Source organism: Dasypus novemcinctus, chromosome 5 (assembly GCF_030445035.2).
Source record: "Dasypus novemcinctus isolate mDasNov1 chromosome 5, mDasNov1.1.hap2, whole genome shotgun sequence".
NCBI classification, from domain to species: Eukaryota; Metazoa; Chordata; class Mammalia; order Cingulata; family Dasypodidae; genus Dasypus; species Dasypus novemcinctus.
The window spans coordinates 164,131,719-164,148,165 of record NC_080677.1 but is presented as its reverse complement, the minus strand read 5'-3'; the positions used below and the strand labels follow the sequence as shown (position 1 = coordinate 164,148,165).

The window sequence follows — 16,447 nt, the reverse complement described above, 5'->3', positions numbered from 1 at the left end:
TAATTTTAAGAAATCTATTAATGCAATTAATAGCACTGGTACTGAAAATCATTTGATCATCTTGATAGATGCAAAAGATATATTTGATAAAAAGCCAATGATTTTTCCTAAGGAAAAATATTGGCAGACTAGTATAGATTATTTATTAAATATTGATTAAATAAAATAAATATTACTTCAAAACAACATAAAAATATGCTAAAAATGGACTGTCCAGATAAAAGCACCTTAACAGTAGCAAAATTAACTAAAATAGTAATCAACAAACTTAATGTGTCGGACTTAGATGAGGAAAACAATAAGCTTTGATGAGGAACATACAAGAACACTGGATTAAACATTTTTATGGATAGAAAGCTAGAATGTTATAAGATGGCAGTTATTTCCACATCAATTCTATCAAACTCACAAAAAGATTATTATTTAGAACAGATTGTGATCCTTAAATTCACTGAGAAGAATAAATGAGACTACTCAACAAAATTAGTGATGAAAGAATTATACAATGTATTAAATCCTGATCTAAAATGTTAATAAGTCATTACAAGAATTGTACAAGAATTAAAAAGAGATTAATTGAAGAATCTACCTGAATCTATGATTTTATAACTTAATAAAACAGGCAGTTCCAAACAAAGGGTGAAAAATCTATCATTCATCAAATGATTCTAGGTTTCTTCTTTGCTATCTATTTGAAAAAATATGTATATTTAAATATGGCTCTTACTTCACACCCTGTAGCCAAATAAGTAGAAAATAGATTAGAAAAATATAAAGAATTAAGCAATTGTCCAATTACAAGAGAATATGACAAATATTTAATGTCAAATAAGGAAGTCCTTTCTGAACACAAAAGGAAAAGTTTGAAATACTTCCTAATATAAAAATAAATGCATGTGCAAAAACAATTCATATTTAGAATTGAAGAACAAATACAAACATGACATATAATAGAAGTTTAAAGCTCTTAATTCATAAAAAATATCAAAAATAAAAAAGAGGATAGCCCAGTTGAATAAAATGGAGGAAAGAAATGAGCACACAATTCATTAATGAAGAAATACAAATAGTACATAATGGTTTTTTAAAAGTTTACTCTCATAAGAAATAGACAAAATGCTAATTAAAACATGATATATCATTTCTTTAATCTACCAAATTGCAGAAAGGATGATAGTGTATATTTTTGTAAGGGTAAAATGACATGGTATTCTCAGGCATAGCTGGTGGTGCCATAAGGCAATTTGATGAGAAGTCTTAAAATCTTCAACTTTTGATGTAGTAATTCCACTTTCAGAAACTTCAAAAAAGGAATTAAACAAAGAGAAGGTAAAAGATACATATTCAAGAACGTTCCATGCAATGTTTTTTTATTTTTAAAAATTTTGGAAATACTTGACTACCCAACATAGCTGATAGGTTGAATAGATTTTTTAATATATATTTTTTTATTTTTGTAAAAATACTTAGATTGCATAGATGTTACATAAAAAATATAGGGGATTCCCATATGACCCACTCCCTACCCCTCCCACATTTTCCCACATTAAAAATATCCTTCATTAGTGTAGTACATTGGTTACAACTGACAAATACATTTTGGAGCATTGCAACTGTGGATTATAGTTTACATTATAGTTTACCCTCTCTCCCACATAGTTTTGTAAGTTATGACAAAATATATAATTGCCTTTATCTGTCATTGCAACTCACTCAGGACAATTCCAAAGTCCCAAAAATGCTCCCATATTATACCTATTTTTCCCTCTTCCTCCCTCAGAACCTCCAGTGGCCACTGTCTCCACCTCAATGTAAAAGTTCTTCCATTGCTAGAATCACAATAAGTCTATAGTAGAATAACAGTTAGTCTGCTCTAGTCCACTGTTCACTCCCCAGTCTTTGAGGGTTTTAGGATGATGATGCCCACTCTGCTTCCAATTGAGACAGGGCTTAGATCCCATGTGGCAGATGGATAGGACTGTCTTGCTTGCAGTTGAAGACTCTCTGTTCCTTAGGATATTCATTGTCCATCATCATCTCCTTGATCGTTACCTTGGGTGAGTCCAGTGAACTGGAGAGTAGGTTTGGCAACTCTCTTGAGTTTCAGGGCCTAACTGACACATGGATGACCCCAAGATTTAAGTTGTTTGGCCATACACCTATCAACTCTAGTACTAACTATAGTTTAAATAGAAGGGGCAGAAGAGCCATGTGTAGGGAAACCACAACTGAGTCCAACTCTGTCACACTGGGGAGCATAAATTCCAAAATAGGGTCCACATGCAGGACACCAAGCCCCTGAGCTGTCTGCCCCACCTATAGTATCTGGATGCTTCAGAACCCTCAGGAGCCCCACTATTTGAGGCAATATTTACTGTGCATCCTCTGAAGTGACCTCCTAACTCATTTTGAAGTCTCTTAGCCATATGAACTCATTTGTCTTTACCCTTCCCCCTTTTGGTCAAGGTATTTTTCCAGTTGCATTGCCAATTGGTGCTTGGTAATAATCCCTTGGTGCCAGGGAGGCTCGTCCCTGGAAGTCACGTCCCATGCCAGGGAGAAGGTAATACATTTATATGCTGCATTTGGCTTACAGAGAGGCCACATTGGAGCAACAAGGAGGCTCTCAGGAGGTTTCTCTTAGGACCTATAATACTAGGCTAAGTTTCAATTTCAAAAGTAAAGTTTCATAATTACAGTCATCAATATCAAGGGCCCATCAATGGTCCATCCTCCTTCACTAGTCACTGCCCCTATACTCAAGGGATTCTTGTTCCATTGGAGAATTTGGCAGAGCTTCCCAGGATTGGAATTTGATATTCTTTCAGTTATTGTGTGGCTCTCCACCCACCATGACAATGCCCTATGAACACTTGAACTCATTCATATGCCTTATAGGTATGCCCAGGGTAAACTTCCTCCCATGCATCCCCCATCACTGACACCCCACACCAACGATCCTCCCCTCCAACATTTGTAACCCATCTGTGATCCAAAACTTCTTCAAAAAAGAAGCCAACAAAATAACCACATACAATCAGTAAGAAAATGAAACAATAATGATAGCTTTAAAAATAAGAAAATACAAAACAATAAAGAAAATTTGAAATAAAAACTAATAAAATACATTAAAAAATGGTTTGACATGTATCTTTCTTCACTGTAAGATCTGTTGTCTATTTGTACAGACATCTTTCCCCTTTTCCCCTATTAATAATACTTTACATGTGGATGGTACATTTGTTAACAATTGATATACAAATATTGAAGCATTGCTGCTAACCATGATCAATGATTTACAATATGGTTTACATTTTGGACCATACACTTTTATAAATTTTGATGAAATTTGATATAGCCTGTCTCCATCATTACAATAGAATGTAGAACAATTCCAATGTCCTCCAAATTCCCCATGTTCCACCTATTATAAAGCCATATAATAGAGTATATTATGTTATTAAGAATTATGTTTTCAGGAATATTTATAGACAAGGCAAAATGCCCCGACTATAATACTAACTGTGGAAAAGCAAGCTGTAACATGTCATGCTTCTAACCTGATTAATATATGGGTGTAAGTAAATATCAACTAAATAAAGACTGGGTGGAAAATGAAATGGTGACAGTATTTTAGAATTGTAATAATACTTGCTTTGATTTCTGTTTTTGTACTTTTCTGTAACTTTCTATTAAAATAATTATTTTAAAAAACAAGAAATGCTATTTAAAACATAAACATCATTAAAATTTTAAACTAATGGCATACTGTTTTTTAAACTTAGGGTTGCATTTCAGGAGCGTCAAGCTATCAGTTACCCCAGTGGGTTACAACCAGAATTTTTAAAATTAAATAGAATGGAATAGAAAATATATCCATATATTTGTGCTTCAGGTAGAGCTTTAGAAGAACAAAAAACAAAAAAGAAAGAAAAGGAAAAAAAGACTTGCACCCAAGGTTTTAGCTTCCCTACATATATACCTACATAGGTACATATATGTCCAAACGTGATGTAAAATATACATTTTTACCATGGTTTATTTTTTAAAAGTTTGAAAAGCTATATTGGAGTAATGGTGTTCCTGATAGAACTGAAGATTTCTGAAATTGCATATTTTACATTGTTAATGCATTTAGAGCCACTTGATGCAGGGGAAATAGCATAAAGCTGAAAGTAATTGAGGAATTCAGATTTAATTATTTCAGCCACAGCTACCTTAAAAAAAAATCATTTAGACAAGCACAAAGTCACAGCAAGGGCCTTAAAATTATGGTGAAAATGTAGGAGATACGATGCAACATAACAAAGGGTTATTTAAGTTAATACATGGGCAAGCTTGCATCATTTAAAATCCCCTTAGCCGGCTCATTCCAATATGCATTAGCAGCATTTAAAAGTTAGATGGAAGCAAAGAAGGAAATTGAATTTTACTGTGAGATCAGTATTGCAAGCCAGGCAGCCCAAGTCTTTGGAGTCAAATGGCTTTTAGCTATTTCCAAATGAGCGGCTACTTTGTTTTCTTGCCCCTGCTAAGTAGTGTTTTAAGGAATTTGGGGTAGGTACAGCTATGTGCTGAAGTCTGGAATAATCTATCTAGAGTTGGCCTCCTCCCGATTAAGACGTGCTAAAAGAAGCAGTTGTTACTGAAGACTTTCCCTCATCTGGGCTTACTTGGTAGGCCAGTGTATAGTTGTCTATGTGTTTATGCATCACAACAGTTTTTCTGTATCAGAGAAGTGTAGGTTTACAGAAAAATCATGCATGAAATACAGGGTTCCCATAAACCACATATACCACCCTATTATTAGCCATTTGCATTAGTGTGGTGCATTTATTACAATTGATCAAAGCACATTTTTATAATTGTGCGATTTAACTGTAGCCATTGGTTTACATTAGGGTCCACTGTTTGTGTTACACCGTCTTATTTGTTTAACTTTCATTCTAGTATGATGTGTACAGCTTAAACAGTTTAAACGTGGATTTCCGTCTACTTTTGTGTGGTGTGCATTCTCTTAAAACGTTGGTGATCCACCAGTGAAGATATTTGCAACATCAGCAGTGGCTCTTCCTTAGAATATTTTCTGAAAGACCTGCCTTCCTGCACGTGCAGCCTAGCCGCTGCTGCCTTCCCTGCCCGCAGGGTCCTACCCCACCCGGTGACAAAGGGGATGGGTTTCCTTATTGAAAATTGCCCATTGGAAAGTAGGGGTGAGGGGAACAGAAGATAACCAAAATAGCTTATTTACAATAATATGGGAGGAAAGAGGAAGAAGATGTATTTTTTAATGAGATAATGTGGAAGGATGAGTCTCTGATGTTACACTTTATAAACACATATTAGGACATCCTTTACATTTTGGAATTCTGTAAGAAAGATTATGACTACTTCCTAAAGCCCAAAATGCTGCAAGATGCCACATGGAGATGAGTTGGCAAGGTCTGGGATAGCAGATGATTTGAACCCAGTTTAACATTTGAAACTCATCTCCAAAACAAAGTTCCTGCAATCAGCAGATAACCGTTCTTTATTAATCATAATCCAGTCATTGGATTATGGTGCTGAACTGTAAATTGTATCAACAATTTTTATTAAAAGAAAATATATTCCACATTCTTGGCCTATTATAAAGCTGTTCAAGGTCACCATTTATCCTTCAGTTTTGTCTCTGAACGATGTTACTCTGTAGCTCTCACTTTCATCAGAGTCATGCTCCATCAATTTCAGAACGTTTCCATTACTCCAAAAGGAACACCCCCGCACATCCTTATCCCTCCCCCTAGGGCTGATTACACTGTTAATGTATTGTGCAAAGCACGGGAAGGTACAACACGGTGAATCCTGCGGTGGAAGATGGACTTTGGTTAACAGAGAAAAATATGAGAATGTTCTCTCATCAACTACGACATATCTCATACTAGTACAGGGTGTTAATGATGGGGGGGAAACAGACCAGATGTAAGCCATGGACTAGAGCTGGCAGTAATATTATGATGACATTCTTTCATCATTTGTAATAAAGATTCCACAACCCTGCAGGTATTGGTGATGTGGTGACGTGTGGAGCCTGACTGTCACTAGGCATGCTCGTTTTGTACGTTCACGACTTTGACCCCTATGCTTACTGTTTATGTATATTCATGTCTGAATGACATACTTCAGTGAATTTTTTTTAATGGGAAAAAAAGGTTATTCTGAACTTCAGATTCATCTATTGTTCCCAGAGCTCTATGTTCAGGAATGGAAATTCTAAAAAGCTTTTAACTAGACTTTCTCAATTTAAGGAGAAATATTTTTAGGAGTCAAGTTTTCCATCTTATTATTCCTAAGGCCATTTGGGTGCAAAAAGCATGCCCCGAGGCAAATGTGATACAGTTTTTCACTAATCTGTTGAAAATAATATTTGGACTCGACATCTTAAGTGTTATGACCTACCTCTCCAATTAAAAATTTCAGTATCTCCAAAACAAAATGATCCCCCATAGTCCACATTCCCACATGACCTATGATCTATTTTACCTTATGATAAAAATGGAATATTAGCTAAAATCACTGCCATTGTCACATGTAATCGTAAATGTTTCTTATCTAAAATCCATTTGCTTCTTGTTAAAGCATCTTTCATTTTCTTTGATGCTGGGGAATCATTTTTCACATTTTTGCAAACTGTGGCAAGAAAAGGTACTGAATGTACAATTGATATTCCCATAAAATTAGCACACCCTGATAAATTCACCTAAGCCTGCAGGACAGTATGTGTCCTCAGACTCCTTGATAAGGATTGGTCCTAAAGTCAGCAGAACGTTGCAAGTCTTTATTTCCATATAATAATGTAGAACAGGAGTCTGCAAGCTAAATTGACCCACTCGCTGTTTTTGCAAAGGACGTCTTACTAGAACACAGCCACACAAGTTTGTTTGTGCATTGTCTGTGGATGCTTTCGAGCTACAAAGACTGAGGTGAGTCACCGTAGAGAGACCGTGCACCTGCAAAGCCAAAAGTATCCACACTCTGGGCCTTTAGAGATGAATTCTGTCCTCTCTGATCTGGAAAGGAATTCCTCAATGGGTCTTAAGATTCTGTGAGGCTCCTTCCCTGAATCCCTTTTTGCAGATGTGTAGTCTCCTGGTGAAGAGACATTTGCAGCCCTTGAGTCACACCTGCACTCTCTTTTAGCCCTTTTGCATTGCTTGCGTATAGATCTTAAAGTTTACTGTATTTCCTTCATCTGAATATATTACCCTTGCCAAATTAGTCATATATCTGAAACCCTTCCTACAAAACTGAGTTAAGTTAAAGATTTAGAGTTTAATCTCTTGATCTGATAGATGCTGTACATTAGGAAATATTGTTTGTTTTCTTAGCGGCCTTATTCAACAGGGCTTTCAAATCAATATCCCATTGAAACTGAGAGGAGAAGGGTACAATGAATTTGAAGTCTAACACTGTTTGTTTTGCACTTCTGTAATGGTGACAAAAAAAGAATAACTTGAAAATAAAAATACTGAAAACCTATTGTAATTAGGAGCAGAATTTGTTGAAATCAGTTTTTGAGGAATTTCTATAAAACCATCTAATTTCTCTGTCTACTTATAAATAGTGAATAAATATTTGGCCCATGTATGAGATGTTAGACTTTAGAAACTTAGATTTTCTCTCATAAGTTTCTGTCATTTAAATTTCCAAAACATGATGCTATAGGACTTTATAATGTAAAGCATTTCACATTAATATGTCACTTGGAATTAATGCACAAACATTTTCTAGATTCTGCCTTTAAAATGAAAAATCTCTTTCATTGTTGACCAGCTATCAGGCTTGCTGCGTGCATGCGAGAAAGGCATTCTTAGGTAGAGAAACAGCTTTTAATCCTTATAGAGCCATCTCCCCGTTTCACAGAGGAGGGGCCAGGTTTAGAGAGGGAACGTTAAGTTACGTAAGATCACATACTTCTGTTGTGCCCAAGCCTCTGACCCCCTACCTGGCCCCTAACCGTGTCCCCCCCGAGGCTGTCAGTCAAGCAGGAAAGGCAGCCTTTAGAGAGGCGGGTGCGCTCCTGGCCAGGAGGGGCTCCCCGGGGGCTGAGGGCTTCTGAGTGGGAGAGGAGCCCACCCGGGACAGCTCAGCACCCAGGCAGGGGCGGGCCTGGGTGGGAGGCGGGTCAGGAGCGCAAGCCCCGGCACCTGGCCTCCAGGAGACCCGCCAGCAGTGCTGGGCGCCCTGACCGCGGAGGCGCGGGGGCCCTGCCTGGACGCTGCGCTGGGCGCCCTGACCGCGGAGGCGCGGGGGCCCTGCCTGGACGCCGCGCTGGGGACCCTGACCGCGGAGGCGCGGGGGCCCTGCCTGGACGCCGCGCTGGGGACCCTGACCGCGGAGGCGCGGGGGCCCTGCCTGGACGCCGCGCTGGGGACCCTGACCGCGGAGGCGCGGGGGCCCTGCCTGGACGCCGCGCTGGGGACCCTGACCGCGGAGGCGCGGGGGCCCTGCCTGGACGCCCCGCTGGGCGCCCTGACCGCGGAGGCGCGGGGGCCCTGCCTGGACGCCGCGCTGGGCGCCCTGACCGCGGAGGCGCGGGGGCCCTGCCTGGACGCCGCGCTGGGCGCCCTGACCGCGGAGGCGCGGGGGCCCTGCCTGGACGCCCCGCTGGGCGCCCTGACCGCGGAGGCGCGGGGGCCCTGCCTGGACGCCGCGCTGGGGACCCTGACCGCGGAGGCGCGGGGGCCCTGCCTGGACGCCGCGCTGGGGACCCTGACCGCGGAGGCGCGGGGGCCCTGCCTGGACGCTGCGCTGGGCGCCCCTGACCGCGGAGGCGCGGGGGCCCTGCCTGGACACCGCGCTGGGGACCCTGACCGCGGAGGCGCGGGGGCCCTGCCTGGACGCCGCGCTGGGGACCCTGACCGCGGAGGCGCGGGGGCCCTGCCTGGACGCCGCGCTGGGGACCCTGACCGCGGAGGCGCGGGGGCCCTGCCTGGACGCCGCGCTGGGCGCCCTGACCGCGGAGGCGCGGGGACCCTGACCGCGGAGGCGCGGGGGCCCTGCCTGGACGCCGCGCTGGGCCTGGCCAGGGCGAGGGGGGGGAGAGCGGCCCGGGTGTTGGCTGGACTAGAGCTGGCCCCGGAGAAAGAGGCTGTGTAACGGGGCCAGGCTTAGTAACAGAGCTAAACTAAGAGCTGAAACCCTGAAAACAGCCGCACGAAACTGTCTGAGGAGGGGAACCCCCGGCGTGGAAGAAGCCGGTAGACTCGTAGACGAGGGCCGGCCTGCCGGGGAGGGGGGCGCGGCGCGCCGAGGTTCGCAGGGGGACCCCCAGGCAGCGGGGCCTCCCCCAGGCAGGGAGGCCCTCCAGGCCAACGGGGCCCTTCCTCAGGGCAGCAGGCCCTCCCCCAGATCACAGGGCCTCCCCCTGGCAGGGGGGACCATCCAGGACAGCCCCCCCCAGAGCGGGGTCCTCCCCTGGGCAGCCGGGGCCCCCGGGCAGCGGGCCTCAGTGCCCTCGGGCGGCCGTGCGCCCCTGGCGCCTCCACGCGGTCCGCGCAGCGCGCCTGGGACCCTAACCGCGGACACTCACCGTCTCTTCCTTTCCTTTTCCGCCCTGCCCCGCCCCTGACCTGCGCCGGGGTCTCCTCCCAAGATGTTCCAGCGGCTTCGACCGCCACCGGCAGGACTGGGTGGACAGCGGATGCCCGGAAGAGGTAGGTGGGCCCCAGGGTGGCGGGCAGGGGCCTGGGGTCATGGCCCTGGGCTCAGCCTCAGGCTTCCCGGCAGGCGGGCGCTGTGGCCACACACACACCCCGCCCCCACAGAGGAGCGCAGGGAGGGGTTGGGGCAGGTGGGGGGGGGGGGCATTCCGCTTTCTGTGCCCCGGGGGCAGCCCTCTGCACACTGGCTGTGTTTCTAAGCCCCAGGAAGCCTTGGTGACATAAGCGACGAGACCGTGGTGCGGGGCAGATGGTGGCAGCCAGCCTGTAGGACAGGGGTCAGAAACGGTGGTAGATGCACAGGGAGCCTGCGGGGTGGGGCCCCCTGCCCCCCTCCGCAGGCTGGAGCTCCTGTCCCCCGCCCCCTGCCCCCTGCCCCCCGCCGCAGGCTGGAGCTGAGCTGGTGCAGGTTCCCGGTAAAGCGCATTGCTCTGTCATCCCAGGTCACCCAAAGATTCCCTCCAAGTTCGTCAAGAAAAGTGTGTCTTTTCCCCCATCATTAAATTGTAGGGGATGAATTTTCAATAAAAACCATTGGAAATTGCATAGATGTTCTCTTCGGGGAAGCCAACCCATGTCAAAGTTGTATTTTTAAAGTCACCAGGAGACAAGGAGGAGAGGCTTTTTTAAACCTCAAGTGGAATCTTTAAACTCATCAGCTGTTTAAAAACACATATATAAAGATCTTGAGAACTGCATTCTTGAGCGCGTTATTGAACTTTAAGTATAGTACTGCGGGTGCAGCTTTCATCAGATTTTGACATTCATTAGGGGGATTGTGGGGTTACATACTAATCCATCTGTCTCACATTGCATATCTAACAATAACAGTTAACCCAAACATAGTCCAAATAATTCTGTTACTAGAGTCAGAGTTGCATTTGCAGGTACATGTTTCCTTCATGAAATTACAGTTCACTCAGTAAACAGTGTTGGAATCGAATACCTCTATCTGTGCACAAATTAAGAGCATGATTTGGACATCTTCCTTTTCTTGCTTCTGTCTGGGCCATACGTGAACCTCAGGAGATGGAGAACTCATCGTGTCTTAACCCCGCTCAAGTATATTTGCAGAGAATTCACCAATGCAGCAAACACTAAAATTACAAAGATAAATTTAATTCCTGACTCCTCCTCCCAAGCAGCTCAGAATCTAGTGTACTCTTTACTAGTGAATATTTTCCTTTCATTCTATAATTAAATAATTAATTCTATAATTAAATGGTCCACATTGCCAGCTTGATGGTGAGCAGTTCTGTCCTTCTCTCATGAGTAAGTAAGCAAAGCCTCCGCTCCGGTCAGTTTTCCACATCAGAATTGGATTTCTGACCCTCTAAGATGAGCTCATTCAGTAAGTGGAAGTCCTAGGAGGAGCTCCTGTGTTCCGTTCTAAGCCCGATGGGCAGGGCAGATGACAATTCAGCATTCAATCAACAGTATGTGCAAATGCAGTGACTGCAAGTGTGGTCTTGCTGGGTGGGCTGAGGAAGTGACCTTGAAGCTGACCTCTGGAGGGTAACCAAAGCAGGAGAATGTTACCTGTCTCTTGAGAGCTGGAAGCTTGCACCTGCTCTACCACAGTCCTGCCTCTCCATTAAAAAATAAATGCCACTTCTCCTCCAATTCTGTCTTTCCTGTTTTTGTCTTTCCTCCCACAGAACTCCCTTTAGTATTTCTTGAAGGGCAGGTTTCTTGTTGGCATACTCTCTTAGTTTCTGTTTATCTGTGAATATTTTGAACTCTCCATCATTTTCGAATGCCAACTTTTCTGGATAGAGTATTCTTGGCTGGAATTTTTTTTTTCTTTTTGTACCTTGACAATGTCATACCACTGCCTTCTTGCCTCCATGGTTTCAGATGAGAAATCAGCACTTAATCTTATTGAGTTTCTCTTGATGTGGCGAAAGTGGCAACAGTAGTTGCTTAGGGCAGGGAGAGGGAAGAAGAGATGTGATGTGGGGGCATTTTCGGGACTTGAAGTTGTCCTGAATGATATTACAGGGACAGATGTAGGACATTATATATCCTGCCATAACCCACTGAATGGCCTGGGGGAGAGTGTGAGCTACAATGTAAACTATAATCCATGCGGGGCAGCAGGGCTCCAAAATGTAGTCACCAAATGCAATGAATGTGCCACAGTGATGTAAGAGGTTGTTGATGTGGGAGGAATGGGAGAGGGATATATGGAACCTCTTATATTTTTTATGTAACATTTTTTGTGATCTGTGTATCTTCAAAAAAATACAATAAAAAATAAATGCAAGTGATCTGAATTTGGGGTTCGCCATTCCCTTCTGTTTATAAAATAGTTTTACCATATACATATGCATCCTAAATTATTATAATCTTAAATTTTGCTTAGCTTTAAATTTTATAAAATATATCATACTGTTTATAGTTTCGTCAACTTTATTCACGCAGAATTATGTTCTTAACACATATACATGTTGGTTCCTGTGGCACTAGTTCATTCATTTTGATAAATATTTATATCCCATGACATCAGTAAGCTGCTCATTCACTCAACAAATATTTTTTGTGTTCCCATAATACACCAGGCACTGTTTTATGTACTGGGATACAGTGAAACAAATTGAGAAAAACACACACAATCAACAACTACAACAAAACCCTGACCTCCCCCAGCCTACATTTTTACAATCCTATTTTCTTCACTCTGTGGACTTCAGGCTTATTTCCAGATTTTGGGCATTACAAGAGTGATCTTGTGCATATCTCCCAAGTCAAATGTGTATACGTTTCCCTAACATTCCTAAAAGTGGAATTGCCAAGTGTGCGTTATGGAAATGTTCAAGTTGGAGAGAGAATGCCAAATTGTTTCCAGCGTACCAATCTCTGCTCCAAGCAGAGGGCACGTGTTGTCTGGACCCCCGTCTTGGCAACTGGGGTGGTGTCCAATTGCTCCACCTCTTTTAGCCTCGTGGGTGTAACGTGGTATCTTACTGGGGACTTAATTTGAATTTCTCCAGTAATTAATGGAATTGAACATTTTCATAAGCTTTTCCGGTTTCTAGGTTTCTTTCTCTGTTTTGCTGCTTTTGTGAAATGTCAGTTTCTGTCATTGCCTCTCTTTTCTATTGGGTTAATGTCTTTTTCTTAATAGTCTAAACACTAATTCTTATTGGTTATAGTTAACGAATATAATAAATTTTTTTATGGAGCCACATTACAAAACTCTCAGTAATTTTTAAAATGTATGTTGTTGGTTTTCTATGTAAACAGTCCTATCTGTAAAAACATGAGGTTTCCTTCTTCCTTCCATTCCCTATACCTTTCATTTTTTTACTATGGTATTGCCCCAGCTTGTATCCCAATTGCATATATATTTTCCCAGATTTTGTGTTTTCTTTTCATTTTCTCTATGATGTTACTTAGTAAGCAGCCATCTTAATTTGATGTGTCAAGTTTATCAAACGTTTACTTTCTGGTTAGATATATGTATGCATGTCTTATTTTAAAAGACTTTTCCTGCTAAATTTCATATATTATTTTCATATATTTTCTTATAAATGTCTTAAAGCATTGTCTTCCACATTGAAGTCTTGATTCCTCTCTGGAATTGGTTTCTGTGTATGATCTGAGATAGAAATCCAATTTTCTAGGGCTTTTCCTGCTTTCTAGCTAACCAGGTTTCAATCACCATTCTTTTTTTACTAGTCCCTCCTTTCGGCAATGTCCTGCATGCCAACCTCTCTCAGACAGAATTTCTACCGAGGTGGGAACATCTGTTTCTGGGCTCTCCTTCTGTGATGCACAAATTGTCAACACCTGACCAATGCCTTGCTGTCTTAATTATTATAGTTACATAAGAAATCTTTATAAGACAAGCCTCCTTTTATTTCTTCACAGAAATTTTGACCATTTGAGGGTTTTTACACCCAAATTTTATAATTTAGACAATTAGAATTTTAACAAGAGAACTAGAATTACTCAAGTTCTATAATCAATCAATAAACAGTGTTATTTTTAAAATTACATTGAATTGTGAATTATATCACTTGGGGAAATAAACATATTTTTAAGTATCATCTTATCCATAAACAGTTTATCTCTCCATTTCTTTATATCTCATTTCATGTTTTCAGTAAAATTTTAGGATTTCTACTCTCTTTGATAGGTTATAAGTTATTGTTGCTCTTTAAAATAGTATTCTTGTTATCGCTATAGATTCTAACTATTTGTTGATAGAAACACAGTTGATTTTCAACAGTGGTGTTATAACCAGCTACACTGAGGAGCTGAATTACCCATTATTTAATAATCTGACCCTCGATCCTTACTTTATTTAGACAGTCTCCACCTTTGAATGTAACAGCAGTTTGCTGCTGCTGCTTTCTTAGCTTATCTTCCTGGACTAACTAGGACCTCCTGTACATAGTGGAGGCGAGTCCCACCAGGAAGAATGATGTTTGCTGCCAGGTTTTTGCAGAGATCCCACTATCAGGTTTTCGAAATTTCTCTCTAGCCTTAGTTCACTTAATTATTTTTATGTTCAGAAATTATCATTACATTTTTCAGATGTTTTATCTGTATCTGATGAAATGATCATTTAGTATTTCTTTTGTAATCTGTTACCGTGGTGACTCGCATGGTATTTGAAGATTTCCTTATGTTAAGTCGCTCCATTCTGGGATAAAGCCAACTGAGATATGATCTTTTATTTTTTACTATATTCTCTGGATTTGGTTTGACAATATTGTAATACTTAACATTTAGTATTTTCCATGTGTTCAGATGGAAGAGTCACCTGTAATTTCCTTTTTTCATACTGTTTTTGTCTGGTTTCATTATCAGGATTATACTGATGTCATTGATTAGTTAGAGAATATTCTTTATCCATTATTAGGATGGCAATTATGATATTAAAATTAATCATTCCTTGATATATACATAGAAATTAGATTTCACCAAGTTTTCTTTGTGAAAAAGATAAACTATAGATTCAGTGTGCTTGATATTTAGAAAACAATTCAGACTTTCATTTCTTCTTGGTCACAATTAGTAAATCACATTTTTCCGGGGATGTATCTTTTTTCATTTTTTGGACATAAAGTTGTTCATAGGATTCATTTTTTTAAAATAATACATTATTTATTTTTGAAAGATACATATATCATACAAAATGTTACATTAAAAAATATAGGAGGTTCCCATATGACCCACCCCACACCCCCCATTTTTCCCACATCAACAACTTCTCATTAATGTGGTACAGTCATTGCATTTAATGAATTCAGGACTCATTTTTAATGAACTGTTTAATCTAACCTGAATCCATGGATTTGTTTTCTTTCTGCTCCAAATATTGTATTGTATCTTCTCTTGATTAATTTGATTTAATTTTGTTATTTTAGTCTTTTCAAAGAACCAACTTTGTTTTCTATTTCATTAATTGATGTTTTTTGTTTAGTATTTACTTTATTATATTCCACTTTCTCTGTGTTTACTCCTTGTTCTTCATTGAACACTAAACTCCTTCATCTTCAGTCTTCCTTGTTTTCTAATGTAGGTATTTTTGACATTTTCCCACACTTTAAAGATTTAGTCATTTGCCGTAAGGTTATATTTTCATTTCATTCAGTTGTTGTGTTTTCATTGTCATATTTTTAATTTCCATTGTGATTTTTTTCCCCTCCAAGCCTTATTATTAAGAAATCTTTTAAATTCCAAATGTATTTTTTTTTAATTTACCTTTTTGTTATTGAAGTCTAATCCAATGGAACTGTGAGAGAACGTATTCTATATAATATTTAGTCTTTGAAATTTGTTGAAATGTTTTATAGGAAGAGTACTTAGGAAATTGAGCAAATGGTCTACCTGAGCTCAAGAAGAATATGTGCTCTCTAATTGGCTAGACATCAAGTTTAATAAATGTGTTGTTCTCTGGCCTTTCCAGTAAGGTGGAAATTATGACAGTGATTGCTGATTTCTCTGTGTATTTCTATCAAATTTTGCTTTAAGCTTTTTTATTTATCTTGTGTCCTCTATTTATTTAATCTATTTTTTAGTTTTCAGTTTTTTTATGTTAAAGAATTTGTGGGTTTCCAGAAAAATCATGAATAAAATACAGGATTCCCTATACCACCCTATTATTAACATCACACATTGATGTGGAACATTTGTTACAATTGATAATATATTTTTATAATTTAATATTAACTCTAGACCATAGTTTCAGTTAGGGTTCACTGTTTGTGTAGCACAATTCTATGGAATTTTTTAAAATTTTTACTCTGTTACCATATGTACAAGCTAACATTTCCCCCTTTAACCACATTCAGATTTATATTTCAGTGCTGTTAATTACCTTCAAAATGTTGTGCTACCATCACCACCATCCATTGCTAAAACATTTCCATTGTTCCAAATAGGAATGCTGTACCTTTTAAGCATTACTTCCCATTCCCTGTGCTTTAAGCATTTTGAGGCTGGATTTAGTTTTGTTTTGTTTTTTTAAAGCCAAACTGGCAGTCTTTCTATTTTAACTAAGTTAATCCAGATATGTGAAAATTAAGGATATGACCTGCCTCCTAAAATCTTATGTTGTGCTTTTATTCATGTTGTCTTTTTTCTATAATCTTACTTCACCTTTCTTATTTTCTTTATTGATTGATTTTAAAAGTTTTATTGTTGCATTTTTTATGGTTTCTGTTTTCTTGTTACATTAATTCTCTTATGCTAAGTCTGAAGTTACACATTTTATCAGTAGTCTTTAAATTTTA

General features: G+C 40.4%; 1 protein-coding gene across 2 annotated transcripts in view; it reads left to right on the top strand.

The window, feature by feature from the left end:
• PLXDC2 (plexin domain containing 2) overlaps positions 1-16,447 on the top strand; it is a 425,672-nt gene that overhangs the window by 340,983 nt on the left and 68,242 nt on the right. For both annotated transcript variants that reach the window (XM_058297885.2, XM_058297886.2), the window contains exon 10: positions 9,635-9,695. In XM_058297885.2, coding sequence (XP_058153868.1) covers positions 9,635-9,695 — 61 coding nt within the window. The remainder of the gene's footprint in view (positions 1-9,634; positions 9,696-16,447) is intronic.